General features: G+C 43.6%; 1 protein-coding gene across 2 annotated transcripts in view; it reads left to right on the top strand.

Annotated features, from left to right (window-relative positions):
* The window catches only part of LOC116985343 (collagen alpha-1(VII) chain-like), a 278,255-nt gene that overhangs the window by 17,831 nt on the left and 240,852 nt on the right, over nt 1-19,572 (top strand). For both annotated transcript variants that reach the window (XM_033040083.1, XM_033040084.1), the window contains exons 3-4: nt 13,590-13,770; nt 15,670-15,829. In XM_033040083.1, coding sequence (XP_032895974.1) covers nt 13,590-13,770; nt 15,670-15,829 — 341 coding nt within the window. The remainder of the gene's footprint in view (nt 1-13,589; nt 13,771-15,669; nt 15,830-19,572) is intronic.

The raw sequence follows: 19,572 nt of genomic DNA, 5'->3' as shown, positions 1-19,572 counted from the left end.
CACCGACATGTGAACTGAGTCAATGGTGAAACCCCAGGTAGTCCATAGTAGTGGGAGACGTTAGTTTAGATTTAACTGGATAAAATGAATCCCAGTTCCCCAAATAGCTTTTTTGTTGTAGCGCTGGGGTCTGGATTTACGGTTTGGTTGGCGTTGGAGGTCCCGCATCTTCCGAGAAGGCTGGTCTGGGCCATGGCCTAAAAGACTCATGTTTTTGAGTACCGGTCCTTCGCGCTTTCACCAGTTTTGCTGGTGGGTGCGTGGGGGTGCTAGGTTCCAGTAGGTTCTCTCGTTCCTGCACCCCCTGCACACTTTCTTCTGCGGACCCCTCTTCCAGGTCAGCCCAGAACTGACCCGCAGTGTTTCCCTCTGATGAGGTAGAAGCACTGTGCAGCCCTCAAAGAGGTACTGCTGTGGGTTATCATAGGGCCCACAGTGACCCGACTCCATGTCCCGGATTCTGTCACGTTGGAGCAAAGCTCCATACACCGCTTCTTCCCGCTCCAGTGCTCTCGGGCGTGGATATGGCCGGTGTGGAGGACATCTGTGCACAGCTGATTCCATCTAGCCACCAGCTTTGTCGCAGCCCGTTTTTTCTGCACCTGCAATCAGCATAGAAATGCAAAAAAAAAAAACGCAGCTCTTACCTGCAGGTCCATTGCTACAGGTGAGCGTCATTCTAACCCGTCTGCTGCCGTTAATGACTGTCAAAGTCAACGGCCCCATTTGAATGGTCTCCCGCCCGGCCGTGGTGTTCTGGCCCGCGCGGGACCAAAGTCAGCACTGCTCTCCTTATAACGGGAGATAAACGTGCCTTTGGCTGCTGCTGCCGGCTGCCTGCGACTCTGCTGTCTTCCCCAGCCAGCTTCACTAGCAGCACTGTGGACACTCCTTTGTCCAGCTTCCTCTCCTGTACAGGCCTAGCGCGGGGAAACATTAGTTTTGCTCCCTCTCCCACCCGGCCCGGTGCGGGAGCGAAAGTCGGGCACAGCTATTCCCATTACGGGAGCCGACTCCGGCCACAGCTGTAGTCCCCTGTTGCGCTTACTCCACCTGGCTTAGCCACGGTAGGAGCGCAATCTCCTTTTGTCCCCTAATATTAAAAAGGGGACAGAGCACAAATACAACCCACTGTCTTTGTGGGTTGTTGGCTCCGATTTCCTCCACCCGTCTGGGGTGAAGTTTGGCACTCGCTCCCGTTATGGGAGATAGTGGTGCCGACGTTCGTTGCTGGCTGCCTGCTGCTGTTCAGCGGCAGCTCGGGAGCCTTCCTGCAATCAAGAAAAAGATAAGGAAATTTCTTACCTGTTGTTGCTGGTTCTCAACCTGCCGTTCGGGAGGAACGTCCTTCCTCCCGCTGTGATTTCCGCAGCCCACAGACCCCTGTAGCGTAGGTCCTTGGGGCTGTTGTCCGAGTTTGTCGGACTGACGGCTCCGGAGGCTCCCTTGTCGGCGTTCTCTACCGGAGCTGAATTCGCACGGACTCCCGCTAAGGGAGACTGTCGTGCCACCGGCCGTTGCTGGCTGCCTGCTGCTTGCAGACTCATCCCCCGCCAGCTTTCACAGCCTTCTGTAGAAAAAAGGTAAGTATAGAACGATGTTCCCTTACCTTACTGTTGCAGGTTCGAAACCCTGCCGTTCGGGAGGAACGTCCTTCCTCCCGACAATGACGATTTGCAATGCGTGTAGCGCAATGACACGCATGCGCCTGGCGGGCTTCTTCACGTAGTCACTCACGTGACTCCGAAGTAAAATGATGTGTTGGTTGCAAAGGCTGGTGGGATGATAGGGTCATTTTATTGACGGCTGGAACATACTCGAGGAGCAATATCGCTCAGTAGTATTGTTATATCTTATGATCGCCAAAGTCTGGATGAAGAAGCACATTGTTTCATAATTCTAGTTTGCCTCCTCAATAATCATACTGATGCATACTTAGTAATTTGTGCAATTGTCTGCAAATGAACATATCCCATCAATGATCTGAAGAAGGGTTTCGGCCCGAAACGTTGCCTATCTCCTTCGCTCCATAGATGCTGCTGCACCCGCTCAGTTTCTCCAGCATTTTTGTGTACCTTCGATTTTCCAGCATCTGCAGTTCCTTCTTAAACAACATATCCCATCACCTGCTCTCCTTACAACTCTGTACATTACCGGTACAGTTTATTGCAGTTAAGTTCATTGTCACGTGTACCGAAGTACAATGAAAAGTTTTTGTTGCGTGCTATCGAGTCAGCAGAAAGACAATACATGATTACAATCGAGCCGTTTACAGTGTATACATAGATACATGATAAGGGAATAATGTTTAGTGCAAGGTAAAGCCAGCAAAGTCCAATCAAGGTTAGTCCGAGGGTTACCAATGAGGGAGATAGTTGTTCGGCACTGCTCTCTGGTTGTGGTAGGATGATTCAGTTGCCTGAAAACAGCACATAATGAAACAGGCCTCAGGTCTTTCGACTTTTAACTCCCATATCTGGACTATTAACATTTAACCCACTACCAACTCTATTATAATTTGATTCACCATTTTTTTTCATTTAAACCCTGGTGTGGCTTTGTACTAAAAAGCATGTAGACAAAAGTGCTGGAGAAACTCAGCGGGTGCAGCAGCATCTATGGAGCGAAGGAATAGCATGGCAGTTAAAAAAAATCAGGTTTCTGCTTTTTGAAACTTTCGCTTAGTTCCCATTTTTTGAGTGCAGGGTAGGAAAATGGTACAGGGAACTGCAGAGGGGAAATAATGATGTAGAGAAATAATCTGAAGAGTAAAAGACTGGGAAAACATACAAAGAAGGAAAGACATCTGAAAGACATACCGACTGAGCAACCAAGGGCATCACTAAAGCAGTTTAAAACCAATTAAGTTATTTTGAAATGTAGTTGCTCCCATAATGCAGGGGAATGTCAAATTACACATAATAAAGAAAACAAATTGTAGTAAATTAAATTATGAGATTTAGTCCTTTGCAAATGTATTCCAGGAATATCATGCAGTACACTGGAATGGAGATAAAAGGAACTGCAGCTGCTGGAATCTTGAGCCAAACACAATGTGTTGGAGGAACTCAGCCAGTCAGGCAGCATCTGTGGAGGAAATGGACAGGCAATGTTTCAGGTCAGGGTCCTTCTTCAGAAGGAGAGTCCCAACCTGAAATGTCACCTCTTTTTTTTCAAAACAACATTGGTTTGCCTATTGTTCCCTCAGAACATAAACACACCAGTGGTGCAATTAGTAGAATTGCTGCTTCACATCACCAACAGGCCAGATTCAATACGGACTTCTGGTGCTTTCTGTGGTTTATGTTCTCTCGATTTTCCCTGGGTGCTCCAGTTTCCATTCACATCCCAAAAGCATGCAGGCTGTGAAGTTCGTTGGCCACTGTAAATTGTCCCTGATTATATTGTTGAGTGGGAGAATCTAGGAGAACCTTATTGGAATGCAGGGTGAAATAGGTTGCAGGGAAAATGAGTGGGAAATTGGATTGTTCGGTGGGACAGCATAAACTCAATGGGCTGAAAGGACCTTCTACAATGTCTTAAGAAGAACAGAAGTCACAGGAATCAATCTAGTGAATAGTCAGTGGACACCTTCACTTGAATCCTTTGCATTTAGAGGAGGTATGTTTGCCTTGCAGAGAGAGAGGAACAAGTAAGGCAGAACGTAAATGAAACCAAGACAGAGCTATGGAAAGATTTACTATGTGGGAGAGAAACAAGGAGACACGAGAGAGAGTTAAAGCATTTCCTTGAATGTGCTCATGTTTTATGCCACTCATTCTCTCTAGCTGAGTCAGCATTGATGAAGACAGGTGTGTAACATGTGAGCTGGTGGGGGCCCCAAACATCTGGCCTGGGTTTGAACAGGTATTCAAAGAGTCATCTGGATATTATTTACAAGAACCCTGCCATTTTAGGAAATGGTAACATTTATTCAGACAAGAAAGAGGTTAAAAGAAATACTTTGTGAATTACTGAAAAATAGGAATGCAGTAATATCAAAGTAGAAATTATAATGGGAAATGCTTCTTGAGTTGTTCCAAAAAAGTAATATTAGTATGGAACTTTGGAAGTAAAGGAGCCATAATATCAAGGCATCAGGCTAGAAATTTGATGGCCCTTTGCCAGTTTATCAGGCACAGAACGACCAGCTGAACATCCAATCTGATGGATAGAGTTTGAATGCACACTAATAAAAGTGGCACAATGCTACACCTTGTAGAACCACTGCCCCATAGTGCAAGAGACTCAGGTTCATTTCTGATTTTGTGCCCTGTCTGTGTAGACTTTCCACCTTAGCCCTGTGACTGTGTGGGTTTCTGCATTCCTCCCACACTCCAAAGACATGCGAGTTGGTAGGGTAATTGGTCGGTCAAGGCAGCACTGCCAAAGTTCACCCATGTAACAATCGGGAAGGAGATAGGTAATCCGATTGAATGGTTCCAGAACAACATCCTTGCTTTTGTAAATAGAAACAAAGGAGAATTGGACGTGGGGAGAGAGAATGTCGCTGCTGGGGAGGAGGAGGGGGGTGAACTGATGTGACTGCATCCTAAAGAACTGACAAGGATCCAATTGGCCAAATGGCCTCCTTCAGTATCATTATAAGATCACGCAGTGATGAATCTGGCTTCCTGGCAACAATCATGTCTCATTTGTCCTGCACCGATGCTGTCTTTCTTCCAAATGAAGCATGATATGAGCTGGTAGTTGACTATTAAGGCTCACCTGATGGGAGCTTGCTCACAGCTACAGAGCAGGCAGACTCTGAGAACCAAACGGTTAACAGGAACGTTAAGAGCAGAGAATGTTAAATTCATAGAGTTATAGGTGGAGTCACATAGTTATACAGCCGGATCTCTGGAATACTAGCCCAGTCAGAGTCGACAGATCCGTACCCATAGTTTACTTCTGAGGTTGACTTTGCGGGCAGGTATCTCGACCCCACTGCGGCCTAGGTGGACCGTTCTGGTACTATTCGACTCCTATCAGAGGCCCTGACCTCTGTCGGTCAAGCAAAACGGATACTCCATAAAGGCACTGGAAACAATGTTTAGTTTAGTTTAGAGATACAGCGTGGAAAGAGGCCCTTCGGCCCACTGAGTCCGCACTATCTTGCACACATTAGTGACAATTAACACTTACACCAAGCCAATTAACCTACAAACCTGTACATCTTTGGAGTGTGGGAGCAAACCAAAGATCTCGGAGAAAACTCAAGCGGTCATACGGAGACTGTACGAACTCCGTATGGACAGCACCCATAGTCGGGATTGAACCCGGGTCTCTGGTGCTGCAAGCTCCGTAAGGGAGTAACCGTGCCGCCCGGTGCCACCATGGTTGCCGGAAAATCGGTTGTGGACCTGTACCAGCGTTGTACACAATCCTGTGGGTTTATCAACCAGTTAGGTTGCAATTATTCCCAGGGTATCTGGTCATTCATCGAGTTTGCTGTTTGTAAAATAAAATGGATGTTGCGATTGGCTGTATAACAGCAGGATAGTACTTCAATGAAAAATATTTTGCAAATCCTTGAAGGAAATAATAAAATATCACATAGATAAGAGCAACTGCTTTGAACAAGGGAGAAGGATGTTTAAAAATGCATAAATATTTTAATTCTCGGGCATATCATAACTGCAGAGGTTGACAGATGGTGGCTCTGAATGTTTAGATCGAGAGTAACTGCTCAACACATAATGGGCAATCATGGCCAATACCTTCATATGCAGTGCAATAAGACAACATCTGCTGGAGCTGGATCTGGCACTAACATCTCACATACACTCTGCTCGAAAGATAATTTAGCACTTAAAAAACGATAAACTTGAATGATGTGTACTTACATTCCAGGTCATTTTTTTCTGCACGAAATCCAATGGCCGAGAATTGAAACACAGTTCCTATTTCTGGTGTCCAAGATGAATGTGAGGAATTCCTAGCTTAAGTGTAGAAAGGCTTAAATTTCTCCTTACTCTACTACTGAAATGTGGCTCACTTTCAACTTGAGAACATTTCCTTAACGCACAATGAAAATCTCACTTCTGGGAGTACAGGAATGAAGTGTAGTCCATTTAAAGTGTTTCATTTTTAATCTGTTCAGAGGCCCTGAAATGCACTATATGAATGAAGAGTTGAAACATAATGCTCTTGTGAGCGTGACGTTTGCACTTGCAGCTGCTGGAAAGTGTAGGAGTTGGTGGGAGGGATTGGTAAACCTCCAAATTACTTCCCTTGCCACTTGTTTAAACCCATTTCATCTCAAATATCCCTTTGTTAGGTCTTATGTTTTATCTTTTAATTGCACATATGCAAAATATTGAAACTTGCCGCCATCTCAGATGTAATTAATTTTGAGGGTTGGAACCCATTATATCATTCAATCAAATAATCCCCCCAGCGTTCACTGTCTTGGTTCATAGTGAAATGGCCATTCATTAGCAGCATACTGGAGGGCAATTGAAGCTACCAGGAGTTGCCCTAGCAGGAATGGTTCCCCTCAGAAAATGAATTCAAGAGGAATGGAAGAAAGTACAATTAAAAGCGGAAAGGCGGGCAGCAATTAATGATAGACACAAAATGCTGGAGTAACAGCGGGACAAGCGGCATCTCTGGGTAGAAGCGTTCCTTCTCTCCAGAGACGCTGCCTGTCCCACTGATTTACTCCTGCATTTTGTGTCTATCTTCAGTGTAAACCAGCATCTGCAGTTCCTTCCAAGTAATCAATGATGCTGCTTCACAGCTTCCAACATCTCCATTCAATCCTGTCCTCACATGGTCTTTGTGTGGGATCTACACTTTATTTTTGTGATCATATAGGTTTTCACAGCATTCTTTGGTTTCATCCCGAGTCCAAAAACGAGTGGTAGGTTAATGACATCTGAAATAATTAACCCTTAAAAGAGTTAAAAGAATATAGTGGTAAAAGAATATTAATGGAATTGATGGGCATGCATGAATGAGCAGGTTGTACAGAACTAAAGAGGGGGTCATGTGGGCTCGATGGCAGCCAACATGGGCACAATGGGCCAAATAGCCTCCTTCTGTATTGAAATAATTCATACTGATTATTGATATACACACCAATTTGATCAATTCTTCAAAATGCGAATGATCTTCCTTGAAAATATCGATCAGGAATTTCATTGCAGAACAGATGTTCTTTTATTGCAGAGGAGAGATGATGAGGAGCAAGATAACTATTGGGTACTGGAGAATCAGGTTTGGACCTGACCAACAATAGGGCAGAATGTGGTTACTGAATGAACTCGCAGAGTACAAATGTGCTCCTGATGTGGAGTGTGGAGTAGAAAGATGAAGGCATGATGTAGTAGAGAAGCTTGGAGCAGAGATATGGAAACTGCCATTTGAGACCTTTTCATAATGTTAGCACGCACCAAAGAGAAAGCAACACCAAAACCGTGTAGGAAGGTCTGCCGAAAATGTGGGACATCTTTTGGAATGTTTCTTGAAGAAGCTGGAAGTTGGTATAGCATATTCTGCAACTAGACACGGGGTTTAAACACAAGATAATAACAATCAAAGGTACACAAAAAAGCTGGAGAAACTCAGCGGGTGCAGCAGCATCTATGGAGCGAAGGAAATAGGCAACGTTTCTCCAGCTTTTTTGCGTACCTTACATTTTCCAGCATCTGCAGTTCCTTCTTAAACATAATAACAAACAATCCTGATGAACACGCTCTTAGTGAAGAACTAAAGTTAAGGGTTGATGGATTGTGTTTTTTAATTCCTGAGCAACACCTGCACTGTAGTTTGACGGGTATTTTCTCAAGTTGCCAGTTCACTTTCCGATTTCATTTTCTGAGAAGCCATCAAGCAACAGTAACCAAAATTGAAATCTGTTGGAGATTGAGCTAGTGCAACTTGAATCAGGACTTCTTCTTGAAATGCAGCCTCTTTGCCTGCACCCACCTACATGCCTTTCTTAACGTGTTATCCGCAGAGTTCTCAATCCCACAAAAGCAGCATTGCTCCGTTAAATTGGCTTTGACCTCCAGGGGGATTCCAGCTGACTCCAGCCACAAAATGCAGAGTTCAACCCGCTGTAGCTGGGACATTTCCTGCACTTGAGGCATCACGAAAGGTGCATCCTTTAACCAGGGAGCTAATGTCAAGAGATAATAGCCCAACACTTGAAGACGGAAAATCCATATATCCACAATTTGTCAGAGGTTTGCTTTTTCCAACGCGGGAGGTTGTCATATGTCAGTTCAGGATAATTCCTATTACTCAGAAGCTTTGGCATCTCCAAACCAGCTGAGCAGCCAGTCATATAATGACCACAGACCGCATATACTAAAGCAAATTGCACAATTATTAGTTTACGTTTTAGACATTATATGTGGTGCTAAATGCGGATAAGGACATATAAATACGACTAAGATAGAAACTGAAATTTCATAAATATTTAACATCCTTTTTTATAATCTTAAGCTCACTTATATTTTGAAATATTTTGAACCACAAAGGAAATTATGACGATTTCAACATGTTGAAAAATTCACGGCGACCATAATGAGGTCGCGACTAGTTCCCAGAATGTGGGAACTCCTCACGACCGTGAAGGCGACTCCCCGGCTACCACACGCGAACATGTGGTGACCATGTGGCGACTGCATAGTCTCCTGCAGTCGCCTAAGTGGGACAGGCCCATTAATGTTTTCATTTCTTATACTTACAAAATAATATCTATATTTAGGAGTTGAGTGTACTTGACATTTGTTAAGATCAAAGACAATCGCAAACATTCAACTCCTTGACAGCTGATCATCCTGAGGGTGCGGTTGAACCAGCTGTCAAAGCAATTCCCTTTGGCAGTGCTTTCTGTGTCTAACTGAAAGGGCCACTGGATGTTGTTCTAGCTGCAAAAATTTACACCTGGGGTTAGCTCCAGCTAAAAGCGGCTTTAGTGGTCAGGCTACAAGTGTACTTCAATTTAGCAGATGATCTAGGTCACATTTGGCCTCAATAACATTGCCCTTAAAGCCCTGTCCCACTGTACGAGTTCATTCGAAGAGTTCTCCCGAGTTTGCCCTGATTCGAACTCGGAGATTTACGGTAATGGCCGCTCGTCGGTGCTTGGGGCTCTCGTGGACATTTTTCAACATGTTGAAAAATCTTCTTGAGTCTTCCCGAGCTTACCTGCCGTTAGCGAGTCTTCCCGAGTACCTGCCGTTAGCGTTCCGAGCCGCTAAGAGACGTCCCCGAGCTCCGATGTACCCACTACGTTCATTCTCCGTGCTTACCACGAGTTTGATTTTTTTTTAAACTCGGGAGAGCTCTTGGAATGAACTCGTACCGTGGGACAGGGCTATTAGTGTGTAGGGAGTGGATGAGAAAGTGGAATAACAGAGAACTAGTGCGAACAGGTGATCGATGGTCGGCATGGACTCAGTTGGCCAAAGGGCCTGTTTCCATGCTGTATCTTTAAAACTAATACTAACATTATTGTTTGAGGAGCTTGCTGCTTGCAAATCAGCTGTCATATTTTCTATGTCACAACAGTGACCATAATTACCATTGTAAGTATTTATTTTAAGTTGAAACAAAAGCTTTGGGATGTCCAGAGAGTGTCAAATGTGCTAAATAAATGCATGTCTGCCTTTATTTCTTGACTGTGCACCAAGTTGTACTGTATCTAGCCCACATTGGCCATTGGAAAATAATATTTTTACTTTGACAGTATCAAATAACCCCATAATTGCAAAATTAGGTCAGGGAGCATCTCTGGAGAAATGGAATCGGTGACGTTATGGGTCAAGACCCTTCTTCAGCAGTTCTCGACCCGAAACGTCACCTATTCCTTTTAGTTTTTTTGTTTAATTTAGAGATACAGTGCGGAAACAGGCCCTTCAGCCCACCGAGTCTGCACCGACCAGCGATCCCTGCACATTAATACTATCCTACACCCACTGAGAAAATGTTCACTTATACCAAGCCAATTAGCCTACCAACCTATAAATGCGAGACATATTTACTGAATGCTGGCTGCTTTTCGCAGTTCAGTACTGGTCACAGTCCAGTTTTTCATTGAATCTTTCAAGTACCCACATGTTGGAAATCAGAGTAAACATCTGCTTCTTTAACATTAATACAACTCTCACATGCAGAATTTCTGCTTGTCAGAGGTTTGCTTTTTCCAACGCGGGCGGTTGTCATATGTCAGTTCAGGATAATGAACTGACATAGCTATTTCGTAGCTATTTTATGGCAAACATAAGTAGTAAAGAGGGAATAAAAGAACTGCCGTTTATGTTGTATCTTCCGTGACCCTCGGCTGTCCCAAAATATTTTATGACCAATTAAATACTTCTGAAGCTTCAGGAAATAGAGCAAATAATGTAAACACAGCACAAGAAGCAACTTGATAATAGACATAAAATGCTGGAGTGGCTCAGCGGGACGGGCAGCATCTCTGGAGAGAAGGGATGGTTGACGTTACGGGTAGAGACCGAAACGTCGCCCATTCCTTCTCTCCAGAGATGCTGCCTGTCCCGCTGAGTCACTCCAGCTTTCTGTGCCTATCTTCGGTTTCACCAGCGTCTGCAGTTCCTTCCTAAGCAACTTGGTAATGATCAATTTTCAATAATTGGCTGCTAAACTATGTCGTGGTTCCCCAACCTTCATGAATGACAGCCCCATTTAGTCACATACAGTGGATTATATATATTCAACACTCCTCCCTCTCCACACCCTCCTGCCCCTCCCACTCCCCCACACCTGCCCCATGAATGCTTGATGATGACACAAGCCTCTCTTTTTAAGACATTTAAGGCTTTTGGGGGGGGATTTGCATGAACTTGCATAGATTTGCATGAGAGTTAGAGATAGCTCTTAAAGCTAACGGAATCAAGGGATATGGGGAGAAAGCAGGAACGTGGTAGTGATTTTGGATGATCAGCCATGATCATATTGAATGGCGGTGCTGGCTCTAAAGGCCGACTGGTCTACTCCTGCACCTATTTTCTATGTTTTAACTGCTAGCATCTAAGATGACGAGGTGGCAGAATTTATTTTTCATATGTTGGTGAACATAGCAACTAAATTACCTCAGTAATATCAAACCCTTGAATGGCCCTTGAAATCTGTGATGTGCAACCTACCCAAAAGGGTCCCACAACCCAAATTTAGGAACCCCACTCACCTGTATCCACCTATCATTTGCCAGGCTTTGTTCCATCCCAACCTCTCTTTTCCAGTTTTTCCCCTCAACTGCAATCAGCCTGAAGAAGGGTCCCAACCCAAACATCGCTATCCATTCCCTCCAGAGATGTTGCCTAACCCCTTTGAGTTACCCCAGCATTGTGTTTTGTCCAATTTTGGGAACTGTTGGGTTAGGCATGGTGAGAATACCAATGACACATTTTAACACCAAATGACAGAAGACTGGTTGGTTGGTTCAATACATCAACGTTTAGAAATTTCTGCATTAACAGATTTATCCAGCTGTTCAGCTATTCATTAAGTTATAACCTCTTGAGGTTATAACTTTGAGAGGTTACAACTATGAATAGCTGAACAGCTGGAAATATCGGGAAACAATAGATGTAATGACCAAATATAAATCCTTAAAGTTTGGAAGGGTTCAATAGAATTGATGTGGAGACTACATTTCCAATCATGGATGAATCCAAATTAAGGAATCATGAATCCTAACCAGTCACTGATAAATCCAATACAGAATTCAGGATAATGTCCTTTACTCAGAGATTAGTGACTGATGTGGACTTCTTAGGCCTTAGTTGAGTGTATCAGTGGAGATACACCTAGAATGAAACTCGATGAACACTAAAACAGAATATTGATGTTTATGGCTTCATGCAGTTTTCCCGGTAGAGATTTTGTGCTCTTACCCGGAATGGCCATTTGACCATCTGCAATTATCCCTTTGGAAAAGAGTTTGATGTTCTTCTTTATTTGCAAGGCTAGTCAGTGCCATCTACTGATAGGAAACTGCACTGTAAATATGATATCAAACTTTACAAATTCATTGCATTTTCCATGTTTTTTGTGTACGAGATTTTTTGTTTGTTTTTTTGGTTAAAATTCCTGAGGTTCAGCGTGATCTGCTGTGCTTGCCACACTTTCCTGATGTTTGGCTCCAAGGTGCTCTCTGTCGTTGAGCAAGCGCAGTGACTTCAAATACCGAGCAGTGCTTGTGTTTTGTGCCACTTTCTCCTGATCACTGAAGCTCATGAATGCTTGGCTACCTCTGCAGGCTACCTCTGATTCGATTTGGTTGCAGGCCACCAAATGATTTCGAAAGAGCTCAATCTTTCCAGGGCTGCGAGATAGGTGTTTACGTTTTCTGTGACTATGCCCACATCCCAATACTTCTTGCCACCAATGTTATCAGGCCTTAGCAATCACCTTCTGACCGACTACTTCCTCTGCACTGGGTGTGCATAAAGCAATGTATTCCTGCAGCATTCCATGAACGTGTGAGTACAGGTGCCCCAGAGTTCCTGAGAATCGGTAATTTTTATCAATAACTGGAAGCTCCAAGTCAAATCTTTAGAACGTCAGGTATTGAGTGATATCCACAAAACCGGGGAAAAAATGTAGGAGTTGCGGAAAGTGTCTAAGACCTATAATGAGGGAGCCCAATAATCTGAGATGAAACCTTTGCTGCTAATTTGGGGGTGGGCAAGATGCTCTCCCCGCATCTTGTATGACTTGTAGTTCCTTCACCTTGGTGATCCTGTCACCCATCTCTGGTCATCCTCTCCCGAACGTCCTCTCTTCATAGCGATCTACACCACCCCCCCCCCCCCCCCCCCTCCCCTCCCCTCCCCCATCCCCAATGCCCACTTCTTCCACAATTTCCTACTTCAACCTTTTCCTTTCTCAAATTTCACTCTTCACAGTTGTGACACATTGCAGAGATGAAGGCTCTAGGTGCTTTTTGTCAAGCAGTGTCGGCCCATAGAATAGTGTGCCTTGGTCGTCCCGCCATATCTGATGTTGCACATATTTGACTTGGGGCCTCAAGTTATTTGTGAAAATTACCATTTCACACAAGCTCTGGGGAACTTGTACTCAGCCATTTGGGACACAAGTGCAATAGTATATGCACAGCCAGTGCTGAGAAAGTCTGGATGTGTCACTTTAAGCCTATAGTCAAGAGCTTGACATTTATTGGGTAGCTATGTTGATTATTAAGCTCAGGACTTGAGTTCACATCCCATCATGACAACTCCCATGAGTACAGATCCTCTGAAGTTTGTGAAAACTCCAAACATAATTCCCCTCCATTTCTTCAAAATTGTGGTAATTGAATGTTTTATGTCCATTTGTTGTAAAAGACAGCATCATGTCTTAATATCCAAGATGTGGCAGATAAACTGTTATGTTGCCTATATTGAAACAGTGACTATAATTCAAAAGTATACCCTCTACTGAAAGCATTTGAAGGCATACTGTCACCATGAAAGGCACTTTGTAAATGTAACGATTTCTTACATATTTGTCTTTAATTTCTCTTCAAATGAAAAAGAGGGTTGAACTGGCACTAACTGAATAGGGCACTTGCCTATTCTCTTTAACCTTAATTGTGCATTTTGTTTCAGTGTGTCTTACGGCAGTAACAGCTGATATAATCTTCACGGTGGATGAATCATGGAGTATGGGAGAGGAAAACATCCAGAGGATCAAAGAATTCCTCAATGGCATCATAACTTCATTCAAGAACGTTGCGATAGGGAAAGAGGGAATCCGATTTGGTGTCACACTCTACAGTGACCATCCCAGGTAACCCAAACATTTCCAGCATCCTTTTATAATTTCACCAAACATACAGCTAGATCAGCAATCTTCTTCCCTTTGATCAATCTCCTCCATGAATATGACCTTCCACATCTCTGCAAACCTCTTTTATCCTGCCGTCCTCCAAGGTAATAATAATAATAATAATGCATTTTATTTGCTGGCGCCTTTCTGGACACCCAAGGACACCTTACAGGACATAAAATCACAATACATTTATCAATATTAAAATCAAGTTGATTAAAAGGTCCCATATTTCCTTTCACTTCTGGCCAAATGCCTCACGAATATTCATCCTCAATTGGTGGGTAAAGGGCCTGTCCCACTAGGGCGTCATTTATGCTACATAATTTACGCATCACAACGCGCGCATCATGACACGCACGTGACGCGCACTGGCGTGCATTACACGCGCATGGTGCGTGGTGATGTAGGCAGTGATGCGCGGCCGCGCATGGCGCCCCAGGATTTTGGGATTCACAAAATCTTTGCGCGCCACCTGCGTGACGGGCAAATGACATCTAAATGGGACAGGCCCTTAAGCTCTCACCTAGTTGACCTGAAGTAGTGAAGTTCCCTCACTAGATTCGCACGACTTGTGCAGCAAATGCACCTTCAATTTTCCACAGGTGCTTTCCCAGGTAAGCTAACTAAGAGGGATGTTTTGTGGTACAGGTTGCAGTGAGTATGAAATAGTATAGCGGAGAGGAAGAGGCAGGACGAGATATGTTAGATATTGTTCTCCTTGCAACAAAGAAATACATCTCTTCCCAAAGGAGAGGTTTGATTGATTTCAATTTTTAAAGGGTTTTCGAGTGAATCTATGCCCGGTGGTAAATTGATAACACGAGGCAACAGTGTAGTGGTAACAGGGTATTTTCTGAAAAGTTGGTGGATGTAAATTCAAGAGGAAAACTGAATAAAAATAAATAAATTGCGTGGCTGGGACGGCAGAATTATTTGCATCCTCTTCCATACCCCAGGAAGCGTGCACTTAGAAGCAGCAGAGAAGGTTCCCCAATGTCCTGGCCTTTGTTCAACTAAATCCGATGATCCAGTCATAATCATCTTGTTGCTTGTACGAGCTTGGGAATTTGGTTCTTGCATTATCTGCAATGCAGTTTAAAAAAAGTGAGATGGCTTGAGGTTATGAAAGGCAATATAAAAGTGCAAGATTTTCTTTTTTTCCAGGTTATGCTATCATGTGCTAGCAGCTTATAGATCGAAGGAAGGAAGGAATCTGAGATTTCTGAACCCAGTACAGTACAACACAGGAACAGGCCCTTCAGCCCACAATGACCACCTAGAGCATGATGCCAATTTAAACAATCTCCTCTGTCTGCCCTTCATTCCCTGTATACCCATCTGAAAGCCTCTTAAATTGCACCCATGCCACCCCTGGCAGGGCATTCCTGGAACCTAGTTCGATCATCGTTTCATTTCTAATTCCTCTCATGGTTGGAGTTAGTTGCCCAACAGACTTTGGCTCTCTGTCCAATCTCCCCATACTGAAATTGAGATGTCCTTCCTACTGTAATATTTCAGTTGTGTTCCTCAATCTCTCTTGTGATATTTAGTTCCTTCTTTCCTTTTGTTAATCTAGGATATGTCCTGCTAAGTGACCCTCTACCCTCAGTTAAAGGCCAAGAATCATTTAACAGGTTATGAGGTGAAGGCAGGAGAAAGGGGTTGAGAGGGAAAGATAGATCAGCTATGATTGAATGGCAGAGTAGATCTGATGGGCCCAGTGGCCTAACTCTTCTCCAAGAACATATACATTTATGAACTATGGAATTTTAAATGATATTATGTTAATATCCATAAGAAAACAAGATGACTGGTTTGTGTTTGACCCATATTTCTTACCTTACCTCTTGCTTCTAGAACAGCAATTGCACTTACTGACTATGTGAGAATTGAAGAGGTGTTGGTGGCCATCAGAGACCTGACATTTAAAGGGGGGAACACCAAAACAGGAGCCGCCCTTGACTTTCTCATGGAATCTGTATTCAGCCAGTCAATGACTAGAGAGAACACGCCCAAGGTTGGTAATACTTCTGAGCGCTGCCGTGTGATAACCTTTGCTCCATGTTTTGTTCCCTTTGCAGTGAAGGATGTGAGTGTTCAGGAGTGGGAAACTTGCCATTTTTGGGCATCAAATGTTTAGTACCAAACACACTCAAGCCAATTCTAGATGAGCTGTGTACAATTCTACGATATCAGTGAGATTAAACACATCTTTAGTAGTGACACGAACATCAGTGTAACATTTAAAATGTACTACTTGAATGGGCGGTGGAAGTAAATTCAACATGAATTTCAAAAAGAATACAATAAATTCTTGAAGAAGCAGCTCTGTACTGGCCTATGGGGAAATATGTGTTGGCAGTTTTATAATAAGCTTGGTGCAGGGCTGATCTCTTGTGTTAGTTAGTACCTTGGTACACGTGAACTGGATGGCGTTCTGTACAGACCATCCGTGGGTATGTTTGCCTGATCTGTGGACACTTCTGCAAATGAACAAGTTCCCATAATATGATTGAATTCAAAAGAGCGACGTATGCGTGTGCGGTCGTTCCTGGTAATAGCCGAACTGCTTTCCTCTTCCTCTCCATATTCAGTCATTCTTCCTCATCAGTCTACTGTGATGCCATGTGTTACAACACTGTGCAGTTATGGTTTACAATACCCAGTAAACTTTGTGTACTTTCCGACTAATGGACAAAATCGGAAGCCAATCGTTACCTGGGGGATGACCTGTATAACTGTAGATATCGCTAAAAAAAATTAATACAGGTTTGTGAATGCATGACCTTACCAATACAAATCCACACAGATTTTATGATCAGGTAGACGTCTTCAAGGTATTCAGTTGTGCTATTACTATTTATAGACCTGTGATGTTTCGACTGCAGATGCTAGACCAGCTACAATCCCTCGGTTTACTTTCCTTATCGTTCCTCAAAACATAATGGCATATAAAATGTTCCACTCAAAAAAATTCCAGAGAACAAGGAGAAAATTGTAGCTGACATCTGCAGTATTCTCACATACCTCCCTTAAAAGCTTGTGGTCTAAACCACATAGCCCAGGGGGTTTGTCATTTTTTATTGTCGTCACTTGTTATTTTGCTAATGTTAAATTTTACGAGTCTCTCTGATTCAAAATCAGTTTTCTCGGATATCCAGCTTGCAATTTGGTTTCACTGCTAAAGGGCCCTGTCCCACTTACCCGATTTTTTTCGGCGACTTGCCGGCACCCGTCATAGTCGCAGCATGTTGCCGAAAATTTTCAACATGTTGAAAATCCAGCGGTGACCAGAAAAAGGTACGACTCTTTGGGCGACTACTCATCACCAAACAGGCGTCACTCTTTCTGTTGTGTTTTTTTAAATATATTTTGAAGTGGCCTCCTTCTGCGCTGCAACTGTTGTGTGCGTCTGTGCTCATTTAGCATGGATTTGTGCATAAAATGCAACTCAATGCAACAGCTATTCAAGCCTTTCACCAATGCTTCTGCAATTAAACCATCTTTACCTGTAAAATTCCCCAAATTCAGGAGCACCTTCTGCTATGCCACCTGTCTCTACGCTGCACTGACGGACCCTCGGAACTCCAACAGGCAAAGCATGGACCTCTGCAGACTTCCCAGGTGTTTCCCAGCAAAATGTTAATCCTGGTGTAGGTACAACATCCGTAATGAATCCACTAAGAAGATATTTTTTTTAGTTTGAGTTAGTAGCTTCAAATTCCTGGGCATTAACGTCCCAGATGACCTGTTGTCGGCCCGGCGCATAGATGCAATCATGATGAAGAGAGTCAGCAGCGCTGCTTTCTTAGAGGTTTAAAGGGATTCAGCACGTCATCAAATACTCAATCTTCAACAGATGCACTGTGGAACATATCCTGAATGGTTGCACCATGGGTTGAAACATAGGAACACAAGAGCATGCAGAGAGTAATGAACTCAGTCTGGTCCACCACAGGCACAGTTCTCTCCACCATCGAAAATATGTACATGAGGAGCTTCCTCAAGAAGATGACATTCCTCAAGGGTCTCCATCATCCAAGCCATGCCCTCTTCTCTCCTTAACTATCAGATACAGAAGCCTGGTCCCACACCACCAGGTTCAGAAACAGCTACTTTCCTACAACCATCAGGTTCTTGAACAGGCTGACGTAACCCTAATCCTACCTCGGCTACGGACTGCTACAGACACCCTCTTACACTAACATGAGCTTGTTTTCTAATTGTATTTTGCACCAATGTCTTGTTTTAGTTCTGTCTTCTTTCTTTTCACTGTCTTGTATAACATGTATAATTGATGTATTTGTGTGTTGTTTGACTCTGTGTGATGCTGCTGCAAGCAATATTGTCATTGTACCTGTATCTCTCTGTACTTGAGTTCAATAAATCAGCTTGACATGTCAACCTCTTGTATCAAGCCCTGAGGAACTTCTTCTGTACACTTCCCTCCAATCTGGAAATAGAAACTTCTCACAACTACTGTGTGCACTGTTATATAGTCCATTTTCTACCCTGCTCTGCTTTGGATCGTTTTATTCCTAAGTCATTAATCTTGATAGCAAGCCTATTATGCTTATTATGATCTGTCTTGGTCATCCTCCCTCCAGCACTGTGATATTTTCCATCGTCAATTCTGCTACTTCCTTCTATCTTCCTTTTCTCTCTTCCTTATTTTTCCTGAACCCCTGATTGGAACTTATTCCAGCCTCTTTTATACCTGGGAAAGACACAAAGTGCCGGAGTAACTCAGCGGGTCAGGTAGCATCGCTGGAGAAGATGACTCATGTTCTCCATGGATGCTGCCTGACCCGCTGAGTTACTCCAGTGGTTTTTTGTAAACCAGCATCTGCATTTCCTTGTATCTCTGGCTTTAGCTGAATTTCTGAGAGTGCCACAACATTATACCCTCAAGTAGTTAATTGCTTTCCTGTGGAGTACCAGTTTGGAATTTGCATAATGCACCAAGACATTGTGTTCTCTCTTTGTCTGGTTCTGTGTAAAAAAAATTACATATATTATATGTTCTGTTATTACCTATTTCTCCCAATCCCATTTGCACCTTTCTTTTTCCTTTTCAATGCTACCTTCATGTGAACACTTTGTGGCAAATCAGTTGATACTTCGGTCTCTCCCGCAGCTTTAGTAAACTTCCAGTGACAACATGGGTCCCATCTCTGCTGAGATGTGATTTATTTAGTCTGGTCCCAAAACTGTAGATGTTGAAAGTTCTCCCTCCGACATCCACTCACTGGTCACACTTTATCTGAGTGCTATCCTTCTGCTGTTGTGCTCACTGATGGAAAACACAGGAAATAATTTGGGACGTGCTTCTGCATTACTTACCTCATTTGTTCAAATCTGCCCAGAAGATCGCATTTATTTTTTGTTGAAGTCACCAGTACCAATATTTAGTTTAGTTTAGCTTAGAGATACAGCAAGGAAACAGGCCCTTCGGTCCACTGAGTCCGCCCCGACCAACGAACAGCCCTACATTAGTTCTATGTTATCCCAGTTTCACATCCTACACACTAGGGACAATTTACAGAGGCCAATTAACTTACAAACCTGAACGCCTTTGGAATGTGGGAGGAAACCCGAACATCAGGAGGAAACCCATGCAGTCACAGGTAAAACGTACAAACTCCACACAGACAGCACCTGTAGTCAGGGTCGGACCCGGGTCTCTGGTGCTGTAAAGCAGTACCTTTAAGGGCCTGTCCCACGAGCATGCGTCTCCATGCGGCAAGCGCGACCTAACGC

The sequence above is a fragment of the Amblyraja radiata genome, chromosome 21, assembly GCF_010909765.2.
Source record: "Amblyraja radiata isolate CabotCenter1 chromosome 21, sAmbRad1.1.pri, whole genome shotgun sequence".
In the NCBI taxonomy this organism is placed as follows: domain Eukaryota; kingdom Metazoa; phylum Chordata; class Chondrichthyes; order Rajiformes; family Rajidae; genus Amblyraja; species Amblyraja radiata.
The sequence above is the reverse complement of the archived record's forward strand: the minus strand, read 5'-3'. Positions and strand labels throughout refer to the sequence as shown.